Source organism: Solanum dulcamara, chromosome 4, assembly GCF_947179165.1.
Source record: "Solanum dulcamara chromosome 4, daSolDulc1.2, whole genome shotgun sequence".
NCBI lineage: Eukaryota > Viridiplantae > Streptophyta > Magnoliopsida > Solanales > Solanaceae > Solanum > Solanum dulcamara.
Genome location: NC_077240.1, coordinates 7,488,815 through 7,507,878, shown reverse-complemented (window position 1 = coordinate 7,507,878; position 19,064 = coordinate 7,488,815). Strand labels below are relative to the sequence as shown.

Here is a 19,064-nt window from a genome sequence, read left to right as displayed (position 1 = left end):
CGGTAAGGTTATTAACGCTCAACTAGAATGGATTATATCATTATTCCTGAATAGTAAATGCCAGACAAACTAGTCCTGACTCCTGATTGATGAGTTTACAATCAAAAGATTCAAATTTTAACCCCCCGCCCCAAATTAAAAGAAAAAGGAGAGAAGCTAATGGCAGAGAGTTTATTACCCTCAAAATACACTCGACCTATCATACACAACTGGAAAAAAAAATTTGATTCACATATTCATCAGTCAATACCGTCCGAGAAGATTTAAGAATAAACCTACTGCATCAGCATGGAAATAGCTGCATGAATGGAGCTCTTGCGGGTGGTGGAACCCCCACGCTTAACCAGTGAATGTGGTCCATTCCAGACAGATCTTCGATTATCAGCAAACAGGATTCGAGATAAATCCATAACTGTTGGATTTTCGAGATAACGCAAGTTCTCCAACATCTTGGCTTTCTGATACTTGTCTTGCAATTCCTGTTCAAAATTTCATCACCCAAAACAGAGTTACAACACAATACAAGTTGAAACATACTGAATTTGTTTACTGTAACCTGCCTTGCACTGTAAAACCTGGTGTAATATTGTTATCAGCCAACAGGAATAAACAATATTTATGCAAAGGTATAAACAATATTTATGCAGCGTATTTGCTTTTAATTGCTTGCCTTTGGCCTCTGTTGCCCAGTTGCAGCATTTTCATCCCCATGCTGCAGATTTTCTTTTCGACCGTCATTCATCAAGTCTCCACCTGGCTCCCCATTTTGCTTCTGATGATGTGCTTTGTGCTCATCTACAGATGCATAACCTGACTGCAAATGCTCAGAAGTGACCCCCGTTCTTTTACTTTGGATTCCCATTTCACTCCCCATGCCTTCCCCTAGCTTCTCACGTAAAGCGTCCTGATTTTCAGTTAACTTTCTCTCTGCTCCTTTTTCTTGCATAAGAGTGTCAACATCTGTCTCTGGTGAATTCTCCATATTTGATGAGGTGTACTCTCGACTTTCTACAGGCGATGTTTCCTTTTCAGAAAGAAAATGGAGAAAGAACAGTTGGACAGGAAATTGTATCAACACTATCAGAATGATCACCAAAATTTTGGAAACAGAATAACATCTCTATGCTCAAGCCATTAAACAAACATGTAATGCAAAGATCCATTTAAACCAGCATTCTTAAGTATATCAAAGCAAATCTTAACCAACAAGATATCCAGAAGGCAAGCAAATTGAATACCAAGCGAAAAAAGTCCAGAATTCATCTTTTAGACCTTTGGTTATTATTTTCTCTTCCTGTTTTCCAGGTTAGATATATAAATTTGCTCCCCCTTTCTTCTTTTGCACAAAACACGTTTTTCTAGTCCAAATTTTACCAGCTTTGTCAACACTAGACGAGTTCATTAACAATTTTCTACTGCCTGCCTTATCATAAAACAACTGTGTGCTTCACATATATGTGTGCAATTGCCATTATACCTTAAGATTTGGAGAGAGGTGATTTAATATTCCACCGGTCATGTAGAGTACAAGAAAGGTCGAAAAGATAGAGGTCATGCTAACATATTGTTTAAATCAACAACAACAACGACATATCCTGTATAGTCCCACACAGCGGGGTCTGGGGAAGGTAATGTGTATGCAGACCTTACCTCTATTGCTTTATGCTAACATCTATCATTTGAACTAACACTAACCCCATCAAGACACCGTAACTTCTTCTCTCGTCATGATTTTCTTGTGTGAAAATCTTGCTAAGAGTTTACACTGAACAGTTACAAGGTTTAATTCTTACAAGACAAGATTATCCATGCCAATCCATTTATAGCCTCAAGCGACCCCCAAAGCATGGTTTGGTTGGTTTAGCTCTATTGTCTGACAATTTAGTATATTACAACGTCAAGTCGATTATTCAGTATTTTACATAGATTATTCTCATGGAGAGGCGTACTTCCTTGATTGTTTATATTGATGACAGCATTATAACAAATGATGATCATGAAAGTATTCTTCAACTTAAATATCTCAAAAGTCATTTCCAGACTAAAGATTTGTGAAAACTTAGGAAACTAGGTAGCACAATTTAGCTGTAGTATTATCATTTCACAATGAAGCGCAAACCTATTGATATTCTGTAATGACCTTGAGGGTCATTTTTTTAAAATTTATGTGAAATTACCATTTTACCCCTATCATTAGTGCCCCCGAGTATTATTTGATCGGTTTGTGTAGTTGAAAGTGTCAAAATCTTAATGGTTTGTAAATTGTGCAAATTCTTGAGTTTTATAGAGTTTAAAGGTGAAAAAGTGATTTTCGGTAACAACCGGAGCTACGGGTCTCGAAACGGAATTTTGCTTTAGACCTTCGACACAAAAGTCTCAAGCCCAAAGTACTAGGGCACTCCGAAGGGTTACCTTTTCTAGAAAAGAAAACAGTTCATTTATGTGAAAACACTTTTGAGTTTTGAGTGTAGTTTGTGGAAGAACCACTCATTTTATGGATGTCAAAACAGAATAAATTCCAAAAGCTCCGGAATGTGGAAATTGGTTTAGGAGAGTTTACGGAATTAGTTTTGGAGTTATAACGAAGATTTGAAATCTTGAGTTGAGAATTTAAGGGATTTTAGGTCAAGGTTTGACTTCGGTCAACTTTCGGAGTTTCAATACTCAGAATGGAATTCCGACGACTCTGTTGGACTCGGGGGATGGTTTTTGATCTAGAAGAAGTGTTAGCTGAATTTTTAGAGGTTCCGAGCCCATTTTGGTATTTGAAGGTCTAAGTTGGTTTAGTTGCGACTTTTCGAGTTCCGGGTCAAAGAGACCTCGAATTTGAATTCTAATGGTTCCATCACCTCTGGAATGGCCAAATTAGGCTAGTAGCATTATCGGCATGACTATCGAGGCAATCGATACGAGTTTAGGCTATTTGACGCTTTTGACTTTGAAAGTTAGCCTATGGTTGACTTTGGTCAACATTCTTGAAAAACGTACTTGGATGAAAATTCTGACAACGCGGTTAGTTCCGAAATGTCAATTTTGGTCTAGAACGACCCTTCGTTTGCTTCCCGAAGTTTTCGGTCTAATCCAGAGGCCCGTTGTGGAATTTGGCTTAAAATAACACTTTGATGTGGGATCCATTTTTTATTAAAATGATCTCGTATGATAATTTCGAATGCGCCATTGAGTCCGAAATGCCGAATTTAGTGGGGTAGCATATCTGATTTATTTTTATCGGATTCCGAACGAATTCCGAAGGTCCATTCGGAGACTTTAAATAATGCAAAAATCAGAAAAATCTAGTGTAAAAGTGCAGATTTTTCAGATTTTTCTCTCAACTTTGAACCCTCATTTCTTGAGCTTTTCAAGTCCAAATCTAGCGATTCAAAAGTATCTTCAAGAGAATTTCATGGGGAGTCCATTGGTGAGCTCGGAATCTTGATTAGAAGCTTCGTTGGAGGTAAGATTTGATGTTTTAGATGCGCCCTCGACCATTTTCGAATTCAGATTTTTGTAAACTTTGGAAGATGATTTCTTGGCCATCTTAGATCCGAATTCAGTGATTCAAAGCTCTAAATTGTGTAGTTTTTCCGTAGGAATCCAGTGGTGAGCTCAGAAACTTGATTAGGAGCTTCCTGTGAGGTAAATTCCCTAATCTAGCTGCCTTTATCATTTTCGAATTAGAATTTTAATGAATTTTGGAGGATTGTTTCTAGGTCATCTTAGCTCCATTTTTCATGATTCTTGAGTCTAAATTGTGAGTTTTTCCGCAAGAAACATCGTGGTGAGATTATCCTTTACCAGTTTCTGTAATTATTATCTTCCAAAACATCTTTAAATCAAGATTTCAAAGGTGGGTTATGGGATTTTCTTCCAAGTTAGAAAATTGTATTTTTATGATTTGAAACTCGATTTTAATGGGTTTTTCAGCCACGAACTCTACTTGATGTTTAGAACATAATTTTCAAATAAAATTTCAGATTTGACCCTGTTCAAAAATAATTAATTTTTGGACCATTTTACCCCCGGTTCGGAAACCTATCAATATAGGTGTCATTGGACTCCTTGTGATGTGTATGTTCCATTGTTGATAGTGGGTTGTCATTTCAAGTGCGGTTTCGATAATTGAAGTAGGTTTGGCTATCCTTCTTTGAGACTGAGATGGGGTAATTAGTCATTCATATATTATATACTTTGGGATGGGATTGTAGTATGAGTTGAGAATGTTATATATATTGAGATGCCCGTGTGGTGGCTTATTTATTAATGTGTTGCCGTGTGGAGGCTTATTTGCATTACATAGCCCGTGTAGGGGCCTTATTTGTTATTTTATTTGCTTTGAGAGCATGTGATTCATGATTTGCCTGTGAGAGAGGCTTGATGATATTATTTGACTTGTGATGCCCGCCGGAGGGGTTGAGTTGGGGGTTTTGAGCATGCCTGAATATTGAAATATTGTTGAGAAAGTGGTGAACACTTAAATTGAAATATTTCCTTCCCATTTCTATTTATTGAAGGTGAGTATCATGTGTAGGTTAAGAGTTTTGAGAACTTTGAACCTTGTACTTCATGTTGAGTTGAGTACTGCTTCCATGCCATATGTGTTTTGATGCATTTATCCGCATTCATCATATATCATGAAACATGGGAAGTTGGGAATTCTTTTTGAAAAAAGAAAATGAAACACCTTTAAACCTTTGTATCTTGAGTCCCTGACCGAGGCAGTTTTACGGCAAGGTAATGGATGCATTGTGATCCCTTGACCACGAGGAGGTGGCAAGGATAATGAGATATTGTGATTGAGGTATATGGTCTGCGAGACCCCATGGATCCTGTTTGGTAGCACAGCTCGGCAACAAAGCTCGACAGGTGCATACGACAGGCTGTGTGATAGTCTTGATTCCACCATACCACCACATCATTGCATCATCATATTGCATTGCATTGCATTAATATCTGTGCTGCTTGAATTATCTGGTTAATTGTTATTATGAGTTGTTATTATGAGTTTACTTTACTCGCGCCATAATATATATAAACTGGCCGCACCGATGCCGAAGTGAGACTTTTCTGTATGCAGGTGAAAGCATTTCTTAGTTTATTTCATAAGTTTGATTAATTCCTTATGCACAGTCGGCTAAAACCTACTGAGTACATGTGAATTGTACTCACCCCTACTTTTGTGTCCCTTTTCGATGCAGCTACTAGTCAGGGTACCTCACGTGGTAGCTGATATTCTAGCGGATTGGGTATTCTCAGATTAGTGGTGAGGTCTCGGAATTCGAATCGTCACTAGTCTATCTTTATTTCTCAGTCTTTTGTATCATTCAGAGACTTATGTTGTATCTTCAAACTCGAACTTTGTATTAGATGCTCTTTATACTTATGACACCAGGTTTTGGGAAAATTTCTTCATTGTATTTCTTTTCATTTAAATCGTGGCATGACTTTCCTTTTGGGAGTCTCGTATGAGTTTTACATTTAGGCTTACACATCAGGTTGGGTTTTGGGATATGTGTCATCATGACCTCGGTTTTTGAGTCGTGACATACTCTTATGGATTCTAATGTTAATTACTGGAAAGAGCCTCGGAAAGACTCAGAGGAGACTAGTTGGCAAGCTTTATTATTATCTCAGAATTACACGACTCAACATCTAATTTGATGTGTGGTTACTCAGTTCCTTCAAGCTCCTTGTGAGAGTGATTAAAATGCAGTAACCTGAATCCTAAGGAATATCAAGGGCTCTCCAAGTAAGGTTTGTTATATGAGGACAAGGTCATTCACAATTGGTGGGCATTCTGATGCAGATGTGCAGGTTCTCCTTCTAACTTATGGTTAACTTGCGGATATTGTATCTTCAATCCAACGAATCTTATATCTTATAAAAGCAAAAAGTAAGATGCGATGAGCACATCAGGTACAGATGCAGCGTCTCGAGCCATGTACTAAGCTACATGTGAGCTGATATGGTTAAAGCAGCTTCTTCAACAATTATTGAAATTTAAAGAAAAGAGGAACTGATCAGTAATTTGTGAGAAGTTGCACTTCATAAGGCTTCAAATCCCGTATTTAACAGGAAAAAACGAAGCATGCAAAGACATTGTTAGGAAAACGACTGAATTAGGACGTATTGACGAGCTTTATCAATTTCGACTGACTGGTTATTACTCCCTCGGTCGAATTTATGCGATACTCTTTCTTTTTTAGTCGGTCCCAAAAAGAATGACACATCTCTATATTCAATAACAATTTAACTTTGAACTTCTAAAAATTGAAATGGAGGAAGTAGATATTACAAAGTACTTCTAAAGTCCTGTATCGAATACAATTGCAACAAGCTAAGAGTATACAATATGTAAATTCCAACATAGATGAAGTGTTAACAATTTTGTAAATATTATGCATTGTCTAGGATCAAGTAAGATCATTTAGGAACAATTAAGAAGATTATTTGTCTGTAATTATGTATTATTATATTCTGTTCTAAAATATGTATATTACAATTTGAACCCACAGTAGGTTCTCTTCTTTATCTATAGATTCTAATCGATTCCCGAAATCTAAACCCTCAACAATAAAATATTTCCAAGCATTTTTTTGATCGAGAAATATATAAAACCAGAGTTAAAAAAAGGGCATTAATTACCTCGGGCTTCATGCCATCTGGATAATCATCACTAGCCTCACCTTGGTCATCCAACGACCGAGTGGTCTCCTCCCGTTCCTGCCTGCGCCGTATCATCACACATATAGCACAAAGGCAGCCTTCTTTGTGTTTCTTGAGCCTGAAGAAAAGTCCAATAAAATCAAGGAAAAAAATTCACACATCCAGTGAGTATTAACAGTAGATTCATACCAGAGTACTACCTTTGGAATATTTTTAGCTTCAACAGTATATAGCACATAACGAAACATATGGAAAAGTCTGGGGGAGTAGGTTTTAAACATATGGAAAAGTTTGGGGGAGTAGGTTTTAATACTTTTTAAAACAGAGAGAATTTAAGGCAGAGAAGTGTGATACAGTTCCTAATTGGTGGCCTCATGATTCAAAAACCACTAAATAAGATTCTACAACATTTAGATTAACAAATATTTATATCTCTTAATTGTAATTTTTACCAGGCCAACAAACAAAAAGGTAACTCCGTCCAGTATTAATTTTGTTTTGCATTGAAAAATTATTGGGCAAATGTATCATCAGTATTTTCCAACTTTATGAAATAAAATTCACTTTATTTGCTTTAGAATTTTTGGATCCTTTGTTTAGTCCCAAAATTAAATAATCCAAACTCTCCTAATCTATGTAAAAGAGAATCTCCTTTAACAAAACCTTGGTTAAAGAGTCCATAGAGATTTTGAAGCTACTCTAACTGTAGATATTAAAAATAAATAGAAACATGGGAAGGAGTTATACATGAAGTTTGGTGAAATTCTGATTAGCCTCAGGAATAGGGCAGATTAGATTTATCCAGCATTTAGTACGCCTTTTTGGTTTGTCCGGTTCAGGATTGAAATACAAATAATTGGGGGATAACTTGATTCCAATGGATAGGGGCAGGTCAGGCTCTGGGTAGTATTCCCATCGAATAGAACATAAAAAGACCTTTTTAGCTATCATATGTAACATGGATTAAGGCAAGTCCAATCTTATTTTTCCTTCCCATTATATGGTTCTCTCCCATCCCACATGCCCTAGCAGTGACCTCCCTTCAGTGCTTGTCTCTGAGGAGTGACCTTATGTCAACCTCCTTCAAGATATCTCATGTTCTGCATCTAGTTCACCACCTCCTGTCCTGCCAATGGAGCATCCACCCTGTTATCCCTATCTCTGGCACCCATAACCAACCATTGAGCTGCCTTATCCGGCTCGCCTCATCCTTGACTTCATCCTTCTAGGCAAAGATCCCCCACTCACCCAGTCAATTCCACAAGTATAGACTCTCCACCGCTGAATGGCTTACTTGGTGTCAGCAGCAAGAATGCATTTTCCCAACAGAAGGAAAAGATGTTTACCATCCAAGAATTTCTTTATATTTTTTCTTTCATGAAAGAAAATATTTTCTTGGATATATAAAATTCGCCTAAAATTATGGGAAAGAAAAAGATCCAGCCAACTACCAGAGGAATACCAAATTTTTTTTTATTTTTTTATTTTTTTTTGGGGGGGAAGGGGGGGGTATGGTAAAATGCAGCAGAATAAGAGTAGTTGCAGCACATGGTTGCTTCATGAAGGCAAACATCACCTGAGACTTCACAATATAGCAATTAAGCTATCAAGTTTGGAGAGGAGCCTGTCCATTTTCCGTTTTAGTAGAAAGATATAATTATCAGTGATTTATCATCCTCCATTTCCAATCCTTATCAATAAAAAATGCAGAATTAACACAAAGATTTTCATCTCGATAAACATTTTTCTGGTTGTATAAGAAACTTTCTTAACTGATTTCGTAAATTCCACTTCTCAAGCTCCCTGTCCAGGAGCCCGACAGTGGTCCTTACCACTTAGCTCCATCGTTGGCTAGAACACCAACCTTATGGTTGGAGGTGGAGGTGGAGGTGCTGGTGTCTTTACCACTAGGATAACCCTCTCCTGTTCTTATTCTGGTTAAGAAACATTGTGAACTATTTGTTCTTTTCTCGTAATAAGTGTTCAATTTTTCCACATTTATATCATACAAACATATCTAGACCGCGCATTTAAGTGATGGCCAACGAGGAAAGTACATAAACAGATCATAGAGCAACATACCCTTGAAGCCTTTTGTTGTGTTTGTGAGTTAAAGAACCACTTTTGGTAGGTTCCTTTCCATGACTTAAAGGTGTAGGCTCCTTAATTTGACTGCTTTCGGCACCTAATAAGGTAAGACGACATAAATTAAATGCTGATTAACTGTTTTAAGACTGAAAGCAAGCTACATCTGTTAATATGCAAAGTTGATGAACAAAGTTTAATTGCTAGACTTGCAGAAAAGGAAGACAAACATATAAGTAAATTCAGCAGAGTGATACTGATATGACAATATATTAAGGTACAAGAGAGATTTACTTTGCAGATGATCACTGTATAAGCCAGCTGCTGTCCAGTACTTAGCGAAGTTCTTTTTCACCCGCTTCATGAGCTCCATAACATAATCACCTTTATTATTATACTTGTAGCAATTGTTCCATATATACTGCACATCCTTATAGACGTCCTCGGAGTTTATGTATTTGACACCACTTTCCAGATTACTACATATCGTCCCGAAATCCATAGGTGTATTAATAACATCAAAATAATCCTGTTCCCCACACCAGTTGAAGAAGAATTTGTTAATGTACTAGATGAAGGGCAAAAGGGAAAAGAAAAAGCATCCAAAAGATTATATGACAATATTCAGAAGACAAAGACTACAACCTCTACATACTTCCTTGCCATCACTTCGTTTTTTTCTTTGTATTCCTAGGTAAAACCAGTTTCCTGATATTGGTCTAGAAGTGTAATATTTTGAACTTAAATAATGCCACAAGCAACTTGTTTCAATGGAAGTCGGACTGATGTTGACCCCCCAAAAATACGGAGGACTTTATTCAGCCTACATGAGAAGTTGAGAACTATTTACAATAGTGTTATTATTCAATCAAATAGATTTTCAAAGATTCTCTATTACTTTGCAAAGCCGTCCCACATGGACATGGGATTCTTAATTTTTTTACTTGAACCTCCAAGGCCAACTCTAGATGACATTACATACTATGGAATAAAAGAAATATACGAAAATAAATTATTTACTTACAGGAATTCCAAGAGCAATAGGATCAACCGGAGTATTGAAGGGCTCCGCAGCATCCATTTTCATAATTTTTTTTATGACCTAAGTTAACAAGAAATTAAGATAAATTAGTATAAAAGCGATGATATTAAGATGTATTTTAAGATTCTGAATCTCCTTAGCATGGTAACCTATGTTAAAACTGTGTTTGGTTCCATGAAAGAGATGGGAGGTGGGGAGGGGGGGAAGAAAAGAGAAGATCATTGATGTACTTACTACCCCTAAGTGAAGGTTAGGGTGAAAGGGAAGTAAAAGGTACATAAATTCTCATATACGCCCAATTTTGGAGGGGTTAAAATAGTTGGTATGAAGGAATAGCCTCCAATTATACTTCCGGTCAGCTTTTACTTCCTTACCAACTAACAGGGAACAGCTATAACCCAACCAAACATGGCATATGGAATATGTTTAAACTTTAAAATGTACATCTTGCGAACATGCCAGGACAAATAGATTCTTTGCCGTGGCTTACCTCCAAAGCAGTGTCTAGTTCCTGCTTGTTTAATCTCAAATCACGGTGAAGTAACTCGGGCTCTTGTTTTTTTGTCTTCTCTTCCTTCACCATTTCAACATTACTACAAGGGCTCATGCTTGAAGAGAAGCACTTTGAAGATTTAATCTTTATGCCTCCAGATTTTTTTAGCACATTTCCTGGGGTAGTTACATTAGCCTCAGGCAATGAGTTTGCACTGTCTTCCATTTTCTCATTAGAGACAACCTGTTTTTCTGGACCAGCTTGCTGGCTACTTTTATCAGTATCACTATGAGTAGCTACTTCCGAAGAATTAAGCTGAGCATCTAATGGCTTTGATGTTTTGATCTTTACTTTCATACGCCCATAAACTGCTAAACCTGGAGGTTTATCTCTTGGCACAACAGAATTAGCAATCACAGGTTTTTCTGGTTGATCAGTTCCGGTAGAAGATGGTGTCTCAGCCTCAACGCCAGAGTTAACTCCATCATTGTCAATGTCTTCCGTTCCAGAACTACTTTCTGTGTTCATGCTACCATTATTAGATCCTCCCTCACTTGTAATTGTTGTCCGAAGCCTCTTTGCTTTACCTTTTTTGCTTCCACGACGTCGCTTCATCTTTCCTTAAAAACTGATTCAGGTGAGCAATAGCCTTTAGTCAGTTGAAACTTAATACTCTTAGAACGATGAGAAAAGGATCGGCTAGGTTGTATATTTTGGCACTACGTTGCTACAAACAGGGAATGACTGATCAGCCTACAAAAATCACGATAAGCAGGGCCAAGTTAGAAAAAATTTAAAGAACATCATCCACTTCAACGGCAAACTGCACCAACAAAATCCATCACAAAATAAAGCACCAATTTATTAATGTGTCATACACTCATACTTGACATGGATCTACAACACCTCAAAACAAGAAAACTGACTAAAATAAACAGAATTTACAATACACTTCCAAATTTAACAAGATTTTTTCTGTGCTAGACTTACATGAAGAGAAGTTAACTAAAGATACATGTAATCTTCAAAAAAACACAACTATAATACATCACTCCAATGTTAAATCTCTTCTCAGAAGCCCAAAACAGGGTATAAAATTTATAATTACCAACAATGAGAGAAAACAAAACAAAACCCTAGAATCCACCCACAACCAAGATATAAGAGAAAATAAAAGAAATTATTCAATCTAATTCAAACCCTGAACAGATTATCAAAAGAAGAACTACATTAATAGACCAGCATAACCCAAGAAATCAACAAAGACAATTAGCAAAAGAAAAAGGAAAAACACTCGAAATATGTCAAAGGATCAAGAATCAAGAACTTGAAAAGACACAATCTAGGGATAAACCAACAAAACCCCATTTACACAAAACAAGACAACAAAAGAAAACAAAGATAAAACACCCATTATAGAAGAAAATTTCAAGAACCAGAGACTGTTAGGTACTTTGAGGCCAAGAATCTCACCTTTTTCGTCTGTAATTTAGCCTTCAGTTGAGAAAAACTCACTCTCTCTTTTCCTCTCCTTCGTTTTTGCGTTGATGTACGTTGGCGGTTGAATTCAAATATCCAAAAAAAATTGAAAATTTTAAGGTTCAAAAGGAAGGACCCTAAAACACAAAAGCAATGTCGGAATTACAGAAGCCGAGACCCATAAAGCCCCCTTCTTTTTTTCTCTCACGTTTCGCCTTCCCCTTCCACGTTGGAGATAATATTTTATATTGTTAACATTAACCCAACACTTTTATAAAGATGTCATCCAACTCCCCTCAAGCTTTGTTTTGAGCAAAGTACGCTTTTGATACTCGATTTAATTTTAAAGAGGTCCTTGTAAGTTATATTTCCCTTTTTTAAAAAAAAATAAAAATAAATTTCACCTTTTTGCTTTCTTAATCGACAAATTAATAATTTGCATTCCGTTTTTATTTGTCTTGGTGATGGATGGGTTAACACGACAAATTCAAGGAGAGGTGTCATGGTGTATGCTTTTCGCGGACGACATAGTCCTCATCGATGAAACTCATAATGGAGTTAATGCTAAGCCGGAGGATTGAAGACATACCCTACAGTCTAAAGGGTTTAAGCTGAGTAGGATCAAGACAGAGTACTTAGAGTGCAAGTTTAGTGAGACACCTTAGGAAGCGGGCGCGAAAGTTAGGCTTGGAGACCAGGCCATCTAAAAGAAAAGTAGTTTCAAGTACCTTGGGTCTATCATGCAAGGAAGCAGGGAGATTGATGAGGATGTCACACACCGTATTTGGGCAGGGTGGATGAAATGAAGGCTTGCTTCCGGTGTGCTATGTGATAAGAGGGTGCCACCACAACTTAAGGGCAAGTTCTACAAAGTGGTGGTTAGACCGGTCATGTTATATGGGGCGGAGTGTTGGCCAGTTAAGGTCTTCTACGTTCAAAGGATGAAAATTGCCGAGATGAGAATGTTGAGATGGATGTGTGGGCATATCAAGAGCGGCAGAATTAGGAACGAGGCTATTCGGGACAAGGTAGGAGTGGCCTCAGTGGAAGACAAGATGCGGGAAATGCGACTGAGATGGTTTGGGCATGTGAAGAGGAGGGACTCAGATGCCCCAGTGTGGAGGTGTGAGAGGCTGGCCGTGGATGGTTTCAGAAGAGGTAGGGGTAAGTCAAAAAAATATTGGGGAGAGGTGATTAGACAGGACATGGCGCAGCTACAGCTGACCGAGGACATGACCTTAGATAGGAGGGTGTGGAGGACCCACATTAGGGTAGAGGGTTAGTACATAGTCACGGTAGTCTATCGTATTAGTAGACGCTTTAGCACACTATAATTTTTTTGTTCTCTGATGTCTGCTATTATCTTATTAGTTTTTACTTACCGTACTTTTCATACTTTGATTACTCTCTTTTATTTGTAGTGTCTTCGTTCTGTGCCTTATCATATAGCTTTGAACTTATTGACCACTTTACTTTTAAACCTTATCTAACGTCTTTTTATGCTTTATTGAGCCGGGGACTCCCAGAAACAGCCGTCTTACCTTGGTAGGAGTAAGGTCTGCGTACAATTTTACCCTCCCCAGATCCCACATTGGGGGATCAAACTGGGTTGTTGTTGTTGTATCCCATAATTTGCATTGATCTAATCCAAATCTAAGTTTAGGTAAAAATAGTAACAGGAAAATAAATTATTTGTCATTGCTTTGAGGTGCAATTTTTTTTAACCGAATTTAAATTATATATGTTAATAATATAAAAAATATTTTATTATATTTGTAAATTTTGACATGTAAGAGCATATCAGTTACACTTCTTACTAAATCAACAAGTACTAATTGTTTATCAAAAGATTTACCTATGATTATTCCATAGGTAACTTGACTATATGAATATTTTTTATATTGTTGGTATATAGATTTTTTTTTATTTTGTATCTGAACAGTAGTAAACAACAATAACATATTTTATATAATTCTATAAAGTGATTCGTCAATACTGTCTACTTCATCCTTAACCTTATTCATTCATCGACGTTTCAGTTGGCACCTGAAAAATCAGTGTTACTTTGTTGACAACACACATTTCACATATAATTTATCTCCCGTATAGTTTGGATGGTGTTATGTACATTAAGTTTGAAAACACGAACATAAAATTTAATTGATTACATGTGATGTTTTCACATATATATACACACATTCATATCTGCATGCACATACAATTGATCACACATACATTTAATTTTTACTTTGAAAATACATACAGATACAGTTACAATAAGATATTATATCCGCGCTATTAGTTATTATTAGATTTTGTATGCGTGCGGATAACGTATGTTTGCTAAATTTTAAAAGAAAAAATGATGTTACATTTTGAAACAAAAACAAAATCTCACTATAATTTATAAAAATAGACTCTAATTAGAGCTATTTATGAAAATTCCCCATTATATTTTCTCTTATTATATAATAGGGAGTTATAGGTCGAAGCAGGCGACAATATGTCGACATGCTTGCTTCAGCCAAGAATATCTTTTTATAAAAAAAAAAGATTAAAAAATAACAACAACATGTTTTTTGTTCCACCTTAATTTAATTAGTGTATAACTTTTTGAAATCCGTGGGATTAACTTTAGCTATTCCCTTTAATTTTATATTCATACCCTTTAGTTATAGTTTTATTATTTTAAATGTCGCTGATATTTGTGTAAGTTTTGTAACTACGTAAAAAATCGACGGTCGAAGAAGAATACTTCAATTATGTGAAATGATTTACTACCACACAAATATATATATGTAATTTATGTAATTTTAATAATATTATCACGTATACATTTTACACTTAATGCCATAATTTACTATTACATAAATATATATAAAACTTATTTTAAATAAAAAATTTAAAATAATTTAACGAACATCATCTACGACATATAAATTTGTGAACGGATACTGGACACGAGTTTTCCCTCATTAGTAATACATATTGATATGACTAGAGACCTTGATGATATACTTAACTATTTTGAAGTTAATAGGTATTTTGAGTAAATACTCGAGAAGGCAAGAAGCTCGACCCAACCAAGTAAGAGAAGAAGGTCGGCCCATCACAATTAAGTCAACCCACAACAAGGGAAAAATGGATTCGAGGCCCGTGGTAGCGGAAAGACCCAACCAGCTATTTCTCCCTCATCGCTTACAGAGAAAAGTTATGTGCTGTTTATATAGCGGAACCTATCAATCTAGCTTGTCCCAAATGATACAGAGAAGATTAGCATGGCCCCTTGTCATGACCCAAGCCTAGGGCCTAGACGTGACATGGCGAATGAGGAATTCGAAAGTACCAGGAGTATTGTTTCCGGAATATGGGAACTCACCAAAAGTAGTCTTCAACGAAATCTCAACTAACCACGTGGAGGAGAACGAGAAGGAGCACTGGTCCCTACATGGTGATATCATGATGCCACGATTTAAATAAAAAGAAAAAAAACAATGAAGAAATTATCCCAAAACCTGGTGTCATAAGTATAAAGAGCATCTAATACAAGGTTCGAATCTAAAGATACAACATAAGTCTCTGAATGATACAAAAGACTGAAAAATAAAGATAGACTAGTGACGATCCGAATTCTGGGACCTCACCACTAATCTGAGAATACACAATCCGCTAGAATATTAACTGCCACGTGGGGTACCCCGACTAGTATCTGCATAAAAAAGGGACACAGAATTAGGGGTGAGTACAATTCGCATGTACTCAGTAGGTTTTAGCTGACTGAGTATAAGGAATTAATCAAACCTATGAAATAAACTAAGGAACGCTTCCACTTGCATACAGAAAAGTCTCACTTCGGCATCGGTACCGCCAGTTTATATATATAGTGGCACGAGTAAAGTAAACCCATAATAACAACTCATAATCACAATTAATCAAATAATTCAAGCAGCACAAATGTCAATGCAATGCAATATGATGATGCAATGATGTGGTGGTATGGTGGAATCAAGACTGTCGCACAGCCTGTCGTATACACCTGCCGAGCTGTGCTACCAAGCAGGACCCATGGGGGTCTCGCAGACCATATATCTCAATCACAATATCTCATTGTCCTTATCACCTCCTCGTGGTCACGGGATCACAATGCATCCACTACCCTGCCGGAAAACTGCCTCAGTTAGGGACTCAAGATACAAAGGTTAGGATCACAATGCATCCACTACCCTGCCGGAAAACTGCCTCGGTCAGGGACTCAAGATACAAAGGTTGGGATCACAATGCATCCACTACCCTGCCGGAAAACTGCCTCGGTCAGGGACTCAAGATACAAAGGTTTAAAGGTGTTTCATTTTCTTTCTCAAAAAGAATTTCCATATTTCTCAACTTCCCATGTTTCAGATATGATGAATGAGGATGAATGCATCAAAACACATATGTATGGAAGTAATAATCAACTCACATGTTGTATAAGGTTCAAAGTTCTCAAAACTTAACCTACACATGATATTCACCCTCAATAAATAGTAACGGGAAGAACACACTTTCATTTAAATATTCACCCCTTTCTCAACAATATTTCAATACTCAAGTATGCTCAAAACCCCCAACTCAATCTCTCAGGCGGCATCACAAGTCAAATAATATACTCAAGCCTCTCTCTTAGGCAAATCATAATTCACATGCTCTCAAAGCAAATAAGATAACAAATAAGGCCCCCACATGGGCTATGCAATACAAATAAACCCCGTCACGGCAACACATTAATAAATAAGCCTCCACACGGACATCACAATATATATAACATTCTCAACTTATACTACAACCCCATCCCAAAGTTTATAACATATGAATGACTAATTACCCCATCTCAATCTCAAAGAAAGATAGCCAAACCTACCTCAATTGTCGAAACCGCACTCGAATACCTCCACCGGACAAGCAACTCTCGAATTCAGCGCTCGGAATGACAACCCACTATCAACAATGAAACATACACGTCACAAGGAATCCAATGACACCCATATTGATAGGTTTCGGAACCGGGGGTAAAATGATTCAAAAATTAACTATTTTTGAAAAGGGTCAAATCTGTAAATTTATTGAACAATCTCATTCTATTGGTAATAAGGAACTCATGGTTGAAAAACCCATAAAAATAGAGCTCAAAGCGAGTTGGAAATCACAATTTTCCTTAAATTCGGATTAGGGAAGAAACAAAGATTTTTGGTGTTTGAAACTAAAATTTAAGAGTTAAAATCGTCAAAAACTTAATGAAAAAGGAAGGTTTTAGGTCAAAAACCACTTACCCAACACTTTGCCTCGAAAATTTCTTCTCAAATCACCTCAAGGAGTTCAAGAACTCAAACAAATGATGAAAAATATTGAAATGGGAAGAAAGGGGCATTTTCTGCCCAAAAAGTTACTGTTCACGCGTGTTACTGTTCACGTGTGTTACTGTTCACGCGTGTTTTGTACAAATTTTCGAAAATCACCTTCAAGGTCAATACATATCATGTAGGCAAAAGAGTATGCGTTAGTACTTTGAACATACTAAGTATGTAAGGATGCATGAACATTGAGGAAACATTATAACAATTATGTAATATGAAACATAATGTAATGCATGCATAATAAATCATATAGATATCCTTTAAAATATTCATTTTGTGGGAAAATAATCATAACCAACATTTAAGACCATGCGAGCTATTACATGGAATCCAACATAACTCCCTACGTTGGCCGGGGAGACAACTTGCCAGGTAGAACTCCGTCAATTTCATTCATTTCTTTAGCTTTAACTTTAAGGGCTTTCATGGATCCATTAGCCTAAGCCTACAAGGGCTCCTATGTTGGCACATAGTTAATGAGACAAGGGGTTGCTACAATGATTCTCTTACCGAATCTCACCTCAATGTCCCATTCGATACTAAGTCAATCCCACAGAATAGTTTAATATTTCAAAATATTCATAGCATATAACTTAAGAATTTAAACATCATATTCGGTAGAATAGCTCATTAAAACATTTGGTAATTCAAATATGCAAGAATTATCCTTATTGCATAAAAAATCCATTATTCATATCATTTCATCATTCATATCATTTCATAAGACTCCCTTTTGATCATAAATATTGCTTTCATAAACATTCATTTGGAGTCAATATTTTCAAGTCAAACTTTATTAAAAATATAGTAAAATTAGGTGGGTTCAAATTACTTCAACTTGCAAACGTGTATGTACATAAATATACATAAATACTTTGAAATCCATTAATTAAAAATCTTGTTTTAAACAATCCACTATGAATTTCAAGAACCTTTAAATAGATTAATAGAGGAATTACTTGCAAACCATCAATTCATACATATGAAATTATGTTGCATCTAAATAGACCAATAATCATTAGTTTAACCATGATTCATACTATTAAGTAAAAATAAGAATTACCATAAGAAAATATTATTTGAAATCAAGAGACTTAATTGAAAGAGTTTTTGGACTACATGAGTGGAAGAACCCATGGATAAATACCCACATAACTTATAGTAGAGCTTAAAGAAAATAAATATAATTTATCATATAATCAAAATAATTTAGACATGAGAGTGGAAGGAATACTCTTATTGAAACCTTACATACCTGGAATTCGAAGCTTTAGTCGGAACCGAAAGACTTAATGAACACTCTTGAGTCCTAGCTTTTCTCTTCGCCGGAACGTTTTGTGTACCATCCGGAGTATATGAATCACCGGAATAGTATTTTTTCACTACTAAGAACTAAAACTATATTTGTGAAAGTGTAAAGAAGTGTATAGAGAGAAGACTTGCTTGAGAAAGCTTGATGAATAAAATGAGGAAATAAGATGGGTATTTATAGGTGGAAAAGAGGGACCTAATAATAAATAAAATAATTATAAAAAAAATCTGAAAATTTAGTGGAAATTTATGATGCCATGGATGATGTTAATTGGAGGACAATTTATGTCATGAGTGATGTCAAATGTATCTAGATTTTTCCATGGTAGGTGAAATGAGTTATCTTTGACAGAATACTCTTTTTCGGAGCTGTTTTTGAAAAGATAAATTCCTTATTAGGATTTGGTGTATCATAAGAATTGTAGATATAGAAGTCTAGTTTTATGCCGTTTAAGAATCAACCAATTTGGAGCATCCTACAGTGAAATATGAATTTTCTTCTACAAATACTCCATTTCATCACAACACACTGTCTTACAATAATTAATTTATTTGACCTACTCAACCTCCGAAACTTAAATTATAGTCTTCACAAAAGTTG

General features: G+C 36.2%; 1 protein-coding gene across 2 annotated transcripts; it reads right to left on the bottom strand.

Moving 5' to 3' along the window:
* Positions 1-152: 152 nt before the first annotated feature.
* Positions 153-11,990, bottom strand: LOC129885893 (uncharacterized). Of its 2 annotated transcripts, none has more exons than XM_055960362.1 (8): positions 11,757-11,990; positions 10,281-11,036; positions 9,773-9,850; positions 9,043-9,277; positions 8,746-8,848; positions 6,643-6,781; positions 671-1,024; positions 153-479 (listed from the first exon to the last, which is right to left on the bottom strand). In XM_055960362.1, exons 2-8 carry the CDS (start codon positions 10,896-10,898, stop codon positions 276-278), a joined length of 1,731 nt encoding a protein of 576 aa, XP_055816337.1. In that variant the 5' UTR covers positions 10,899-11,036; positions 11,757-11,990; the 3' UTR covers positions 153-275. The 2 variants fall into 2 exon arrangements, with proteins under 2 accessions (XP_055816337.1, XP_055816338.1); XM_055960363.1 differs by having other exon boundaries at positions 10,281-10,911.
* Positions 11,991-19,064: the final 7,074 nt, after the last annotated feature.

Coding starts and splice junctions, on each gene's coding strand:
- LOC129885893 (XM_055960362.1), bottom strand. CDS start 10,898: ATGAAGCGACGTCGTGGAAGCAAAAAAGGTAAAGCAAAGAGGCTTCGG. Junction 9,278..9,772: donor CTATTGCTCTTGGAATTCCT/GTAAGTAAATAA, acceptor TGTGGGGAACAG/GATTATTTTGATGTTATTAA. Junction 8,849..9,042: donor ATACAGTGATCATCTGCAAA/GTAAATCTCTCT, acceptor TTACCTTATTAG/GTGCCGAAAGCAGTCAAATT.